The sequence below is a fragment of the Doryrhamphus excisus genome, chromosome 18 (assembly GCF_030265055.1).
Source record: "Doryrhamphus excisus isolate RoL2022-K1 chromosome 18, RoL_Dexc_1.0, whole genome shotgun sequence".
Taxonomy (NCBI): Eukaryota; Metazoa; Chordata; class Actinopteri; order Syngnathiformes; family Syngnathidae; genus Doryrhamphus; species Doryrhamphus excisus.
The window spans coordinates 12,431,752-12,446,587 of record NC_080483.1 but is presented as its reverse complement, the minus strand read 5'-3'; the positions used below and the strand labels follow the sequence as shown (position 1 = coordinate 12,446,587).

The 14,836-nt window shown below is 43.8% G+C and overlaps 1 protein-coding gene across 5 annotated transcripts in view; it reads right to left on the bottom strand.

The window, feature by feature from the left end:
* anks1ab (ankyrin repeat and sterile alpha motif domain containing 1Ab) overlaps positions 1-14,836 on the bottom strand; it is a 42,340-nt gene that overhangs the window by 17,809 nt on the left and 9,695 nt on the right. For 4 of the 5 annotated variants that reach the window (XM_058055808.1, XM_058055810.1, XM_058055811.1 and 1 more), the window contains 3 exons: positions 9,205-9,320; positions 1,979-2,077; positions 1,706-1,852 (listed from right to left, as the gene is read on the bottom strand). In XM_058055808.1, the coding sequence (XP_057911791.1) occupies positions 1,706-1,852; positions 1,979-2,077; positions 9,205-9,320 (362 nt within the window). Of the gene's footprint in view, positions 1-1,705; positions 1,853-1,978; positions 2,078-9,204; positions 9,321-9,825; positions 13,849-14,836 lie in introns of those variants that run through there. The other variant, XM_058055812.1, reaches the window with a different exon arrangement.

Below are 14,836 nucleotides of genomic sequence, written 5' to 3'. Positions count from 1 at the left end.
CCATCTGGTACTTTTACAATCAGTAACTGTTACATTTGTTCACTTCCTGCTTTCCATAATACAGTTTAAAGTTTTTTTTTGGTTTGTTTGTTTTTTTATTTATTTATTAATTTTTCCCTGCCTTTCTAATATTTTTTTTTAATTTATTTAATAAATTTTGATTTTTTTAATTTTATTTAATTTTTTTTTTTTTTTTTTATAATTTTTTTTTTTGTTTGTTTCATACCGAAGTACGAGGTGATATGACCATCCAATGACATAATGGTTACCATAGTAAGTGTCAATATAGTGATATATATAGCACATCATGACTGGTTCAAGACTCTTCATCCTTGTATTTAGCAAACATCAACTGCTTGTATTGTTTCTTGAATTGGCTCATCGTTGTGCATTGTTTGACTTCCTTACTCAATCCATTCCATAGTTTGATTCCACATACTGAAATGCTATGGCTTTTTAACGTAGTCCTAGCATATAAGTGTTTCAAAATTAGATTAAAATATATATTTTTTGTTATTATTCACATGTTCTGTGTACAGTGTAAGTTACTTAAGCGTTCCTTTCAGCAGGAAATCTGACTTCGACTAAAATTCATCTTGCAACGCATCCTAGGAACGGAATTCGTCCGTATCCAGGCGACCACCTGTTGCGTACGGTAAGACACGCACCTTCTCCAAGTACAGAATGTTCCTCCCTGTTAAACTGCGATTACACGTCTCAGAGGTTGTTAGTTTTATGCAGTCAAAACTCTTTATCCTACATTTGCATAATTGGCTATTAACACTCATGCAGCCTGTTATTAATGTTCCATGTGCAATTAGTTTTTTGCTGCTGCAACAGACTGATGCTGCTTCTTTGTCTGAAGCTTTCAATTATTCATCCAGTCACAGGCAGGGAGAAGAGGCAACTGGTCTGGAAGTTCTGCCGCATGTTTCCATTATTCTCCACATTCCCAGTGGGACCCCGAATGAGGCATGAGGTGCGCTGCATTTAGATAGGAATGTAAATCCTAATAAAGAGCCTTGGGATTGCATGGGAATGTAAAACGGTTTGTAGGTCATCTTGATGCTTGATTTGCTGCGAGATGCTGCAGAGCATGTCGGAGATGTTGGAGCGGGGGTAAAAAAAAAAGATGGGACACTGAAGGAAATTCTGCTAAATGTAACCATGGAAACACGCTCATTTTCTGAACCTATGCTCAAATAGTAGAGTTGAACTTCTAGATGGTATCTGACTCGTGTTATATCTGCCACAATGAACACAGAGGCTACAAGATGTCTGTGGCATTTTCTACCCTGCAGTAAATTATTCATGCTAACCATTGCTAAAATATGTTTAAAAAAAAGTCATCTTTGGAGAATGTCTATGGGGAAAAAAGAAAAACAAAACCTACAAACATATGATCTCATGGGTTTGCATTTAAACAAAACAATTACAAAATTTAAAAAAATCAAATGAAAAAAACAAAAAAAATCCTTTAAACTGTATTATGGAAAGCAGGAAGTGAACAAATGTAACAGTTACTGATTGTAAAAGTACCAGATGGAGGGGTAGGATTTAATAAGCTTTGCTTCTTCCTACTCCTTTTGGACATGTGGAACTGTGAACTGATTATGTGATGCATTCAATTGTAATCTGATGCATGTTCAAATGAAATAAAACCATTACCATTACCATAAAGCACATGCACTAATAAGCTTCTTACATTGATGATCTCCAACTCCCACAGGTTCTTTACGCACTCCAGAGTGCGATAGCCGCTGGACAGGAAGTTGGGCAGGTATTCCTGTAGACCCAGGACATCCAGCCATGAAGCTAAAGACGTGCTGCCATCACAGCCAAGAGCTTTGACCTGCAGCACAGAAATAGTGCAGGTATGTTTCCATTGTCGCTTTAAAACACTTTTAGTGCACCGAATTAGTATATGAATTAAAAACTAAAAAAAAATCAATCATAATTTTTGAAATGGAAGTCATACCTTTGGCAAGTTGCGTGCTGCATGGAGGATTTTCTTCCTGTGTCCTGGATCTGTGATCCCAATGTCTCTGAGATCCTGGTCCTCCATCACGTTACTTCCCTGTATGTGCGCACACACACACGTAGGAGATGCATACAAATATCATACACACATAAGTGCGTACAAACAAATGATGGTGAGCAAACACACATACACACACACACACACACTCAAGACAATAAAGCCTGTTTGGCACCCACAAGGTGGTTGTGGTGGAACTTGGCACTGTTACATTACAGCGGTACTTTGGTTATTAATTAGATAAAAAAAAAACAAAAATCCTTGAATAAATGAGAAAAAATAAGGTTTTGGCACTCAATGAGTTTCTCTCCTTTTTATGCCTATAACTGCCAATGATGGTGAGGTTGGTGGGTTACTTGAAATCTGTGGCGTGCATAATAATGTGGAACATTAGTTAGATTTTAATTAGTAAAACTAATTATGACAGTTGTCCGAGATTGATATCAGTAATCCAAAGACACAATGCTAACCATGAATTTCATTGATAAGCAAAGTATGTTTATGATACTAAAATCCTGTTTGCATAATACAGCGTATTGGAGCAACATCTTCCTCCGTTATCAGCCCCACTGGCATAAGACCTGCGTGTAGCGCAAATCCTCGTCACAATCACGTTGTTCATGCTCGTCGACTGCTCCAAATCATCCAGTCATTTGCGATGTAATGCAATCCTTTTCATCATTTTGTGTTTATTTCAAGCTTCTACTTTTCCTTCCAGTCCATTCATTTGTTTCTGACGTGATGCAATTTCTTCAAATCCTACATGAGGGATTTCACGTCCTCATGCTGTTTATCTATTTTGCTGTTTAGCTCCGTCCTTGTGTATGTATCATTTAACATCACAATGTATCTCCACTAGAGTACCTGGTTTCCTCCTCCTCTGTAGGAGGAGGAGGGGGGGGGACCCAGAAACAGAAGTAGAAGCCCTATTTCTGGGTATTACTATCAACACCTTCAAAGCGCAGGCGTTGGCGTCAATTAGCTTGTGTTATTAGCGTGTGTCAGCACTCAACCTAACATGTTTTTTTCAACAAGCTATTGGTGTCGGTAAACAGATCTGTAATTATAGTCGAGATGAAGTCGAAAGTGCCAAATTAATTTGAGGTTGGCGAATAGCTTATTTCATCCCATCCACACAGGAAGTGACATTACAAAAATGTTACTTGATGACTGAATCATTAATTAGTCCTTCAGTCCTTCAGTAAGGGCCATTTTAGACAATTTTGATTGACACATAATATAGTGTTCTATTGTTATTTAAAAATGGAACCTACCAAAAGACCTACCTTTTTATTTGTATGTACCATAAAATGGGGTAATGAGGGACAATTTCCGGGCTAATAAGGAACAATTTGGGGTAAAATGTTTTAAATGTAATTCTGCTTTTTCATGTTAAACAGGAAGCATTTTTTTCATTCATTCATTTTCTACTGCTTTTCCTCATGAGGGTTGCGGCGGTTGCTGGAGCCTATCCCAGCTGTCTTTGGGTGAGAGGCAGGGTACACCCTGGACTGGTCGCCAGCCAATCACAGAGCACATATAGTCAAACAACCATTCACACTCACATTCATACCTATGGACAATTTGGAGTTGCTAATTAACCTAGCATGTTTTTGGAATGTGGGAGGAAACCGGAGTACCCGGAGAAAACCCACGCATGGGGAGAACATGAGGGTGGAATTGAACCCTGGTCTCCTAGCTGTGAGGTCTGCGCGCTAACCACTCGACCGCCATGCAACCCTTGTTATTTTCAAAGAAGCATATATTCTTGAACATTCATTCATTCATTCATTCATTTTCTACCGCTTATCCTCACGAGGGTCGGGGGGTATGCTGGAGCCTATCCCAGCTGTCTTCGGGCGTAAGGCGGGGTACACCCTGGACTGGTCGTAAATCACCCAAAAATTGTCCCTCCGTCCCTTATAACCCCGTTTTACGGTACCTGTCCTCTGTCCTGTTTGAATATTTTTTTGTTTTGTTTTATACCTTGACTCGCTATATAATCCTTGTTGCTAAGTCTAGCTCACACTAGCGCTGCTCTTTGTGTATTTAAGTAACAAAAAACAAACGGCTGATACTGGCTTTTTTTCTCTCTGGAAGGACGGCAGCAACAAGCACTTTCCAGCTCATGACACCCCCACCCCTTTACGGTGATGAAGACTTCGGCTTCAAGGTAGGACATTTCTATGTATTTTATTGCCTGATTAGCATGAATAATGCTGTCAGACCTACATTAAAGACACATAATTTGTGTAACAAATGCAAACATTGTATCATTGGTGACATGTGGACACACAGAAATGGGCATGCAACATCCAATGCACTCAGTCCAGTGCACTCAGACGGTATGCTCAGCTGTGCACTAAGAGATTCACTGCAGTCTCATCTATGCTTCCTACCATGCATTTGATCAGGAAATGTGCAAATTCAGCAATTCGGAATCATACAGAAAATACATTTATAACACAGTTCAGTTGCCAAATAGTAATACTGGGTTTATATTATATTATATATATTATATTAATTTTTTAATTATGACACATCTGAACTGAAGCCAACCCAGGCCACTCCGAAACTGAACACTGCTTGGTGGAAACGTGTCTCTGTCTTGATGCAATGACAGAGGGTTTAGCACCTACACACACACACACACACACACACACACACTCACACAAAAACATGCAGGATGTACACACCCCTGACACAAGGCGAGTGGGAGGACAATGAAGTCAAATAAATTGTGCATGGCGAGGGAGATCAATGTGATGCGCTGCCACTCGTAGGGGAACAAAAGCCTCTTGGTGAACGCATCCGCAGAAGCTATTTTCTGCTTTGGTTGCATGAAACAACCAACAGCCGTCGTTGTCTGATTCCTTGTCTTTGTTAGCTCGTTTATAGGCAGATACAGTATAAAGATATACAGTGAGACCTGAAAATGCCGAGCTCAGCATTTTCCCTCCATCATGCGGACTGCCGCATATCGATTGTCCCTGGCCAAGAATGTTAAAACGTTCTGTAGTTTTTGCTGGTTGGATCAGAATCAGACGACCACTGCAGAAGCCAACGCAGGCCACGGTCGGGTCGGGTCGGGGTGGGGGAGTCGATCATTGGATTAAAGGTCACCGCCAAAGCCACGAACGCCTGAAATAGAATCTCCACTTTCTTTACTTTGCCTTGAGACTTTGTATTTTTTTTCTATTTCATTTGATGTCACGCTGCATTTGAAACGTGATGGGAATGTATGGTTGAGTACTTGCATAGCTAATGAGCGGCGCCGCTTTGATCTGATGCGCGGCGACTTGCACATGAAGCCGCGCTGGAAGTCGTCCGTCTCAGTGCGCACACTCGCAAATTAGACTCGCTCTTTTGACCCGTACAAGAAATTTTCATTCTCGTAAGAGCTTGCAGGCGTGCCGACCTCCTTGACATGTGTTACCGTTTGTGTGTTCACATTGGAACGCTTTTGAGAACCCGTGTATATGGAATATTCATAACCATGCAAATACTTCTAAGTCGACAATTTGTCACATGAGCTCGGACATCGGGGCAACAAAGCATAGCCAAAAAAAAAAAGACAAAATCGTCGTCAAATGTTGAGAACAAGCACGACAGGCGACCCACTTCCTGCTAGCATGAAAGCAGCGGAAAATGATAATCGTCGTGTAAAAATGATGAGAATGGGCACACAGCTGTTCATAATTCATGATCCCTCAAAAGCTGCTTCTCTGAGCATGAAGCGGCGGAGATACTGTCTACTCTCTGGCTCTGCGGGCCAAGCCGGCGGGTGGGGGGGGTTCTCATGCACTGCTGTCCGTCACTTTGCCTGCCACTATGGAACGTTGTCAAAATGGGAATGTGCTTCCTTCAGGCTCACATGATGGTGAAGGCGTGGATTTCTAAAAGAGCATTTTTACCCTCAAAGGGTGCCAACATGGGCCGCACGGTGGACTAGTGGTTAGTCAGATGATCTACGTTCGAATCTCCGCTTGGGCATCTCTTTGTGGAGTTTGCATGTTCACATCATGCCTAGGGCTGCACAGCGGTCGTGTGGTTAGGGCGCAGACTTCACAGCTAGGAGACCCGGGTTCAATTCCACCCTCGGCCATCTCTGTGTGGAGTTTGCATGTGTGGGTTTTCTCCGGGTACTCCGGTTTCCTCCCACATTCCAAAAACATGCTAGACATGATGTTAGCCGAGCCAGCATGCTATGGCTGAAGATGAAGGAGAAGGATGAAAAAAAAAAAGGTTTTCCTCTTATTCTGTGTGGAAGTGGTACATTTTTGTCTTATTTGCCCTTTTTCCCTACTCTGTTTAAAATATTTTAAGTTTACAATAAGTAAATTGGAGAGGCTAAATAGTTAGCGGTTGCACGGTGTGCGAGTGTTTAGCGAGCAGGCCACACAGCTAGGAGACCCGGGTTCAATTTCACCCTCAGCCATCTCTGTGTGGAGTTTGCATGTTCTCCCCGTGCATGCGTGGGTTTTCTCCGGGTACTCCGGTTTCCTCCCACATTCCAAAAACATGTTAGCCGAGCCAACATGCTATAGCTGAGGATGGAGAAGGATGGAAAAAAAGGTTCTCTCATTCTGTGTGGAAGTGGTACATTTTTGGCTTTTGGCCTTATTCCCTACTCTGTTTAAAACAATTTAGTTTAATAACTAAATTGAAGAGGCTAAATAGTGGTTGCACGGTGGGGCAAGTGGTTAGGCCACACCGCTAGGAGACCCGAGTTCGATTCCACCCCTTGGTCATCTCTGTGTGGAGTTTGCATGTTTTCCTTGTTTCTTCCCATATTCCAAAAACATGCTAGGTTAATTGTCGACTCCAAATTGTCCATAGGTATGAATGTGAGTGTGAATGGTTGTTTGTCTATATGTCCCTGTGATTGGCTGGCCCGGCCAAAGTCAGGTGATATAGGCTAAATATGGATGTGTGCCAAAGCTTGCTGCCCCTTACTGATCAGTCAGCTTGATTGATGACCTTGATTAACGTGGCAGCATCTTAAAGGGCGAATTCACCACAGTCTGCCGGACTCGTCTGACCTTTCTCGTTGTTTACAAGCCTCACATCTTGGTATGTTAGCGCGGGTCGTTTGCTTCGTGGAGATGATCATTCATCTTCCTGATGCATCAGGTCCAGCAGACACATTAGGCGTGGTATGAAAATGAACATCAGAAAGCTTAATGACCCATAGTCTGCATCACATTATGTCTGGGAAATTTTCCATCTACACCGAATCATCCAATCTACGCCCTGGCACTTTTTTTTTTTTTTTTTTTTTTGTAGCTTTGTGTTTATCGCATCTACTTTGAGCAACATGGGATTTTAGATGATAAAAATCTGCCTTCTGCTGCACATTATGTACTTAGGCGCTGTGCTGTGGGAGGGATTTACAAGACTGGAATCTTAGTTTGAACATATATTTCATTCTAAGTAGTATTGGTACTTGGTATGCAGTTACTGAAGTATATATTTTTTTACTTTTGAGGTAAATGAATTGTTGTTGAATTGTTGTTTAATCTCCTCCATCCAGCCCTGTATCTCTCACACTAACTACCCTCATGTCCTCCTTCACTACATCCATAAACCTCCTCTTTGGTCTTCTTCTACGCCTCCTACCTGGCAGCTCTAAACGTAGCATCCTTCTTCTAATATATTCACTATGTCTCCTCTGGACTTGTCCCAAACATCTCAGTCTGGCCTCTCTGACTTTATCTCCAAGGCTTCTAACATGTTATGTACTTGTTCCTGATCCTATCTATCATGGTCACTCCCAATATGAACCTCAGCATCCTCGTCTCTGCCAGCGAAAGTTCTGCTTCCTGTCTTTTCCTCAGTGGCACTGTCTCTAGACCCAACAATATCTCTGGTCTCACCAGTTTTGTATACTTTTGCGATACTTTTACTATGCGTTACTTGAAGAGTACAAAGTTATCTTTTAATCCTTTCAGTCATATTTTGGTGTAATGGTAATTTGAACATGCATCAGATTACAATTGAATGCATCACATAATAATAAAAGAAGTAGGAAGAAGCAAAGCTTATTAAATCCTACCCCTCCATCTGGTACTTTTACAATCAGTAAATATTACATTTGTTCACTTCCTGCTTTCCATAACACAGTTTAAGGTTTTTTTTTGTTGTTTTTTTTTTAAATAATATACCTCGTACCGAAGTACAAGGTGATACTTTCACCCATGAGTTCTTCTCCGACTCTCCCCGTCCTTGCTGTGCTTGCCATGTGATGCAGCATGGCCCCTTAAATTATGCCTAGCAACAAGTGGCTACATAGCTGCCTTTTGTAGTATTGTAGTTTTTCATACTTGTATCAAAGTGTATTTTATTTTCCATTTAAAAGTATTCATATTATTGCAGTTATCGCCTTTGTGGCCAGATAAACAGGTCATAGAGCAGAGCACCTTCACTCCCACGCTTAGCTGAGCTCAAGTGACGTAACCCACAGTGCCAACACGGCTCTGCGGCCCGACAAGACGCACGCCTGTAACCCCTTTGGGCGGCGTTATTTACAGCGTGCGGCCATCGTCTGACCTAGGGAGCGAGCGAGCGAGCATCACTGTGGATACGCATTTTTCCCTGCAATTTAACAAAAACACAGTAATGCTTTTAGTCATGCTGTGGGCACTGAGGTGCAGTTAAAAGAAGTGATTAATATGTAATTAGGTGGAGGCAGTGAGGATGGGATTATTTGAGTTAAAAAAAAAAAAAAAAGGTAAAATAGTTTGCAGTGCTCACTTTTTAGCAGAGTGTGTCATGATCAGCACAAGCAGACGTGATGCTTGGGACTTAATGAGAACTGAGCAAAGTGCATTAAAAGTGATCTCCACTTTGCTCCAATAAGGAGATTGAATAAAAGACTTTAGAATTGTCCACTAAATGAGATCATCTAATTGTGGATGCTGAGGAAACGTTAATGGCTTTGACGGCCATTTGTCTTGCCAATGATGGCGGCCTATGCTCCGGCTCAGCTAGAGGGAGGGGTATAAATCCTGGCAGGGTCATGCATTGCACAGAGGTGAAGTTATGAGAAGAGTGGAGAGGGGGGGGTGAGCCGGACGGATGATGTCTGTGGTGGGCGGAGCAATAAGGGTGAAAGAGCAATCAAAGTGGAGGTGGCGAATAAGCGACCAAGCGACGTTGAGACTCACCATGAAGCGCAGGTCGTCAAAGCCGTTGAGCAGGAACTTGCCCTCGTACTGCGGCAGCCCCACGTGCTCCAGCCACTCGCCCACCGGCTGGTCCAGGGCTTTGCCGCAGGCCCCATCTGCCGAGAGAGGGAAGCGCTTGAGCAGCGAAAAGCCGTTGAGCCTGTAGCAGCGGCACTCGGAGGACGACACGTGGCACTGCCACATCATCCTCGGCCAGCAGAAGCAGAGCCGAGTGCAGCAGCACCAGGCGGGTCTAGGGGGAGGCAGGGTCCGTGCTGGTTTACAGGCTAACACAGGGAGGGAGGGAAGGAAGCGCCCTGCGAAGGGGGGGCCGGACTACTTTGTGCTAGCGTGACTGACTGGAGATGTCAGGCGAGGGTGGAGGTAGAACGGGGAAAGGAAGCCCATCTGAAGCTGGCATTTTCCGACAAACGGGGGCTCACTAAACGTGAGCGGATGAGCGGGTGCGAACACGAGAGGCTAGCGGCTCCAAAGACATCACAACAACTACAGCAAGTCAAAGGAGGTTCATGGACACATTAGAACACATTTACACATTATTGACTATCCCTAAGTCAGAAATGATGAATGAGTCAAGGGGGGGGGGTTGTCACCACATACTTGTAAAGCTCTGGCTGAGTCCCATGGCTTCATTGGTCAACCTCTTTGAGAGCTAGGGCACGGCTCATACAATGAAGGTAGCAGCATTCTAAAGTACACTTCAGGCACCCGAAGAAAATACACTTAAATCATTTTCACTCCGGAACCACACCGGTTTAGGTAGACATATTGTAAATCCTGCAGCAAGAGTAAAAAGGATGCTCCACGCCGTGCAAACTCCTCAATTCATAGTGGATTCCCGGTAAAGGTTCAAAGAGGAGGCTCCGGACCAGCGTGGAGGAGGGTGGCGGTCCTCGCCCAGCATTCAAGCTCTGGAGCGGGCAGAGAAGATGCTCGCGGTCCCCCGGAGCGTCCACCTGAGGCCGGTCACGGAAGATGACGACGGGAAGAGCGCCGCAGCCCACCTGGCTCCTCTCCTGGCTGTCAGGGCAGAGCTTTGCTGCATGCCCCCCCACCTTGAATGTGTGTACTGAGAGAGGAGGCAAGTGGGGGTGAGGGTGACGGGGTGGGGGGGTCGTACGCGCTCGCCACTCTTCAGTGCTCACAGGGCATGACGTCCCGGCCCCTTCCACACAGACCTGCCTCGATCTTCGACCGCCGCCGCCGCCGCCACACGTCCTCCCCCACGACAGGAAGCAGACTCAAAGATCATGCCCCCCCACACCTCACTTCACTCTCTCTCTCTCTTTTTCTCTCTTTCTCTAGCCACACATCTCATCCCAGCAAATCCCTCGAGCTGCTCTTTTTAACGCCACCCCCCCATCGTCGTCTCTCTCCGCAGCTGATTTTCGAAGCCCCTTTCTTCCCAGATCGCACTGCAGGGCTGCCGTATGGGGTGCTGTGATCACCCCCTCCTCACCCCCTCCTCCGTCACTAGCTCTGTCTCGCTCTCTCACTGGCACACACACATGAACACACACACACGCAGACACACACTCGCCTCGTGTCCCCCGTCTCTCTCGCTCTAACTGATTAGGAATGCACATGCAGAGGCGCTCTGATCTTGTAGAAAGGACATCAGAGGTACCCCCCCCCCCCCGTCCCCGTCCCCAAAAAACCCCAAAATCCACTGCATTGAGTGTTTTTTGTCAGGTGATGCAGGGAGAAGCGCTAGTCTTTGGGGGGTTGGTACAAGATATTCATTTGCATTTTGCTAAGACGGCGGGTCAATTTTTTTATGGTTGGTGGGGGGGGGGTCACATGACAGACAGCTGACAAAGTATCGTCACAAAGACGACAAGTTTGCTTATGTAGAAAGACATTGAATATGACTTTAGTATTACGATACAGTACACTGTTGTTAGAATGTTGTATTCTCTTATTCTCTCTGTTAAAACCAACACCGGCTCACTGTGATGTCACAGTGGACTTCCTTATATGGGCGTGCCCGGGTACAATGACCAATCACAGTGTAGTGGGTGTGACTGGAGGCGGGTCGTTGGGGGAAGAAATTAAAACAGACCGTTTTGAGGAAATATAGCTGGAATAGGTGCAGATTCTGTGCTGGTTATTGTGTGTAGCTGCTCTATAGGAGTCCACAACTCAATACAAAGGGCTGAAAATTTGCATAATAGGTCCTCTTTAAGTTAAAATGTTTGTTTTTTGTTTTACATTTCTTTAATTTAGTTTTCCGTTTCTTAATGCTTAGCTCATGGCCCCGACCCCACCTTTCCTCCCAGTATCTAGGCTCTACTTTACTCAAGATTGAGCATGGGACGTAGTAGGTTCTGGCCTGATCACCCCGTAGATGGTCGCCTTTGATGAATTCCAAGGTACACAACTGATGATGTTGTCCCAAAATTTAGGTTAGGTTCATTCATTCATTCATTCATTCATTCATTCATTCATTTTCTACCGCTTATCCTCACGAGGGTCGCGGGGGGGCTGGAGCCTATCCCAGCTGTCTTCGGGCGAGAGGCTGGGTACACCCTGGACTGGTTGCCAGCCAATCACAGTTTATAACAGATAATGGCTCTCACTGTGTGTTTTTTAGGGTAATTTTGGTTCCCAGGTCGGTCACTCCTGGGAAGGTTCACTGCTGTTCCATGTTTTCATGGCTCTCACTGTGGTTTGCTGGAGTCCCAAAGCTTTAGAAATGACTTTTTCCAGACTGTGAAATCTCAATTGAGATCAGATTTCACTTGATCTCAGTTATTTATTAACGGGGTGCAATCATTTTTTCACATGGAGACATTTGAATTTTGTTTGTTTCCTTATTAAAAAATAAACGTGACCATACCTATGGTAAACATACTTATGGACAATTTGGAGTCGCTAATTAGCCTAGCATGTTTTTGGAATGTGAGAGAAAACCGGAGTACCCGGAGAAAACCCACGCATGCACGGGGAGAACATGCAAACTCCACACAGAGATGGCCGAGGATGGGATTGGACTTGGGTTTCCTAGCTGTGTGGTCTGCGCGCTAACCACTTATCCACCGTGCAGCCTGCGTTAGGTTCATTGAAAACAATATTGTCTTTGGTGTATACAAAGAAAATAATTAATAGAAGACTTTGATATATTGGTAAAATGTACGATCCAGACTAAAAAAACGAATGTCTGCAATGTTTATGAAATATTCCACCCCTAATGTGTAGATGCAGAATGTAAATGGTCTTGGATGTTCCTGGCAATGTACCATAGCCTCACTGATGATCATTCAAGACAAATATCTTTCGAGTGTTTACGAAATGTTGGGTTTATAGAAGACTAATCTATGAAAGAAAGTGTTTGTGCTGGCGTGATTGACAGGTGATCAGTGCACGGTGTCAGCTAGTACAGACTCCTGCAGTATAGAAAACGAATGCATGGATGGAGCTAGTTAATGGATTTGCTAATAAATTCAGTTAACGACAGAGCTTCTTGGCGCATATAGACATCGCTGCTCCCAGCATGCATTGCTGCTCACTGCGGTCTTGCTGGTTGGTGTTTATCTGGGTGCAGCTGCGGGGCCGAACGGGATTATGCAAGTTTTCAAAGCTGCCTGCAATCTGCCTCCTTGGATGGCTCTTCAGCCAAATGGGAGGCTATTGATTGGGCTTGCTACTTGATTGGCAGCCTAAATGCTTTAGCGATGGAGTAAAAGTCTCTCAGTCACCCACCAATGCTCATCTATGACACATGATGAGGAGGGCGAGTTAAGATGCTAATAGCGACTAAGACGGATCCAAGTGTACTAATTCTAATTCACCGTGAGACCCCCACAGCTTGACTAAACTGAGCTCTTACGCCAGCGCATGCAAAGCTTGTTAAAAATACCATCCGCCCCTTACAAAGACTTCCTAATTAGCCTCCTATGTAAGAAGAAGCAGGTCGCTGTCTTATCCCGTTTTTAAATGTAGTGCCAAGTCCACATTGGTGATCCCGGTAACCAGGAGAACCTGGATAGAAAGTCTGTATCAGAGAGGAAGAAGCAGCGACTTCCTGTCAACGCGTGAGAAAATGAGCGGCAAAGCTGAATTAATTCAGGGAAAGTGAGGACAGTTGCTTTGAACATGGCTGTGTCTCTACGTGCGCTGCTTTAAGCTCATTTACACGCAACGGAACAACACTTGTCCTTGGAAAAAAAAAAAAAACGCGTATGATGTTTCGAAACAAATTGACACCGATACCGACATACTGATGAACTCAAACATGACTCAGCGTGATATGGGGCTCTGAGCACGCGTTTATGCAAGACTATAAATGGCACACACTTATAGTATATGTGACGTGTTCTTGCTTATATAACACACAATGACCTCAGGTGCTTCAGTTATTGTTGGAATGTTTCTATAATACGTCAAAGGCTATACGTCATATACAGTTGGGTGTGAAAAGGTTTGACCCCGTTCCGTAATGTTCTTTCTGTTCAGCGGTGGTTTTGGTATTGGTGGAGTCATGAACACTGACCTTAACTGAGACAACCTGGATGAGGTTGGATGTTGTTGTGGGGTCTTTTGTGACCTTTTTCAGGGTAATTTTGTTTGCTTGGTTGCTCTTGAGAAGGTTCACTGCTGTTCCGTGTTTTCACCATTTGTCGATAATGGCTCTCACTGTAGTTTGCTGGAGTCCCAGCGCAGGGAGAACATGCAAACTCCACACAGAGATGGTGAGGGTGGGATTGAACTCGGGTCTCCTAGCTGTGAGGTTGTGCGTGCAAACCACTAAACCACTGTTCAGCCCGGTTCATTGAAAACAATATTGTCTTTGGTGTATACAAAGTAAATAGTTAATTGAAGACTTTGCTATATTGGGAAAATGTACAATCCAGAACGAATGTTAACTACACTGTCTGCAATGTTTATGAAATATTGATGTTGTTGTGGGGTCTTTTGTGACCTTTTTGAGGGTAGTTTTAGTTGCCCGGTCACTCCTGGGAAGGTTCACTGCTGTTCCGTATTTTCACCATTTATGGATAATGGCTCTCACTGTGGTTTGCTGGAGTCCCAAAGCTTTAGAAATGACTTTTTCCATACTGTGAAATCTCAATTGATCTCAGTTGTTATTTATTAACGGGGTGCAATCACTTTTTCACATGGAGACATGTGAATATTATTTGTTTCCTTATTAAAAAATAAACGTGACCAACGCAACCTTGTACATGAATGAGGCACGGCTGAGCTTCCGCCGATGTGGTCGCTGTGTGAGACTGGCCAATCACAGAGCGTGAAGAATGAATACATAATGAGCAATTTCTTTAAACACTAACACGGATAATGACAAAATATACCGTATTTTCCGGACTAAAAGTCGCACATTTTTTCATAGGTTGGCTGTTCCTGCGACTTATACTCCAGAGCGACTTATAAATGTTACATAAAGACTGGACACCTTTTCTGCATGCTATGGCTGAGGATAAAGGAGAAGGATGGAAAAAAAATTCTGTGTGGAAGTGGTACATTAGCCGAGTCCTTTGTGCATAGAAAATGATTTAAGAGAACCATCTCGAGAGAAGCTAATCAAAAATAATAATATATCTGTGTGAGTGCATCATACGGGAAAATGATCATTATTATTAAGGAATCCCCA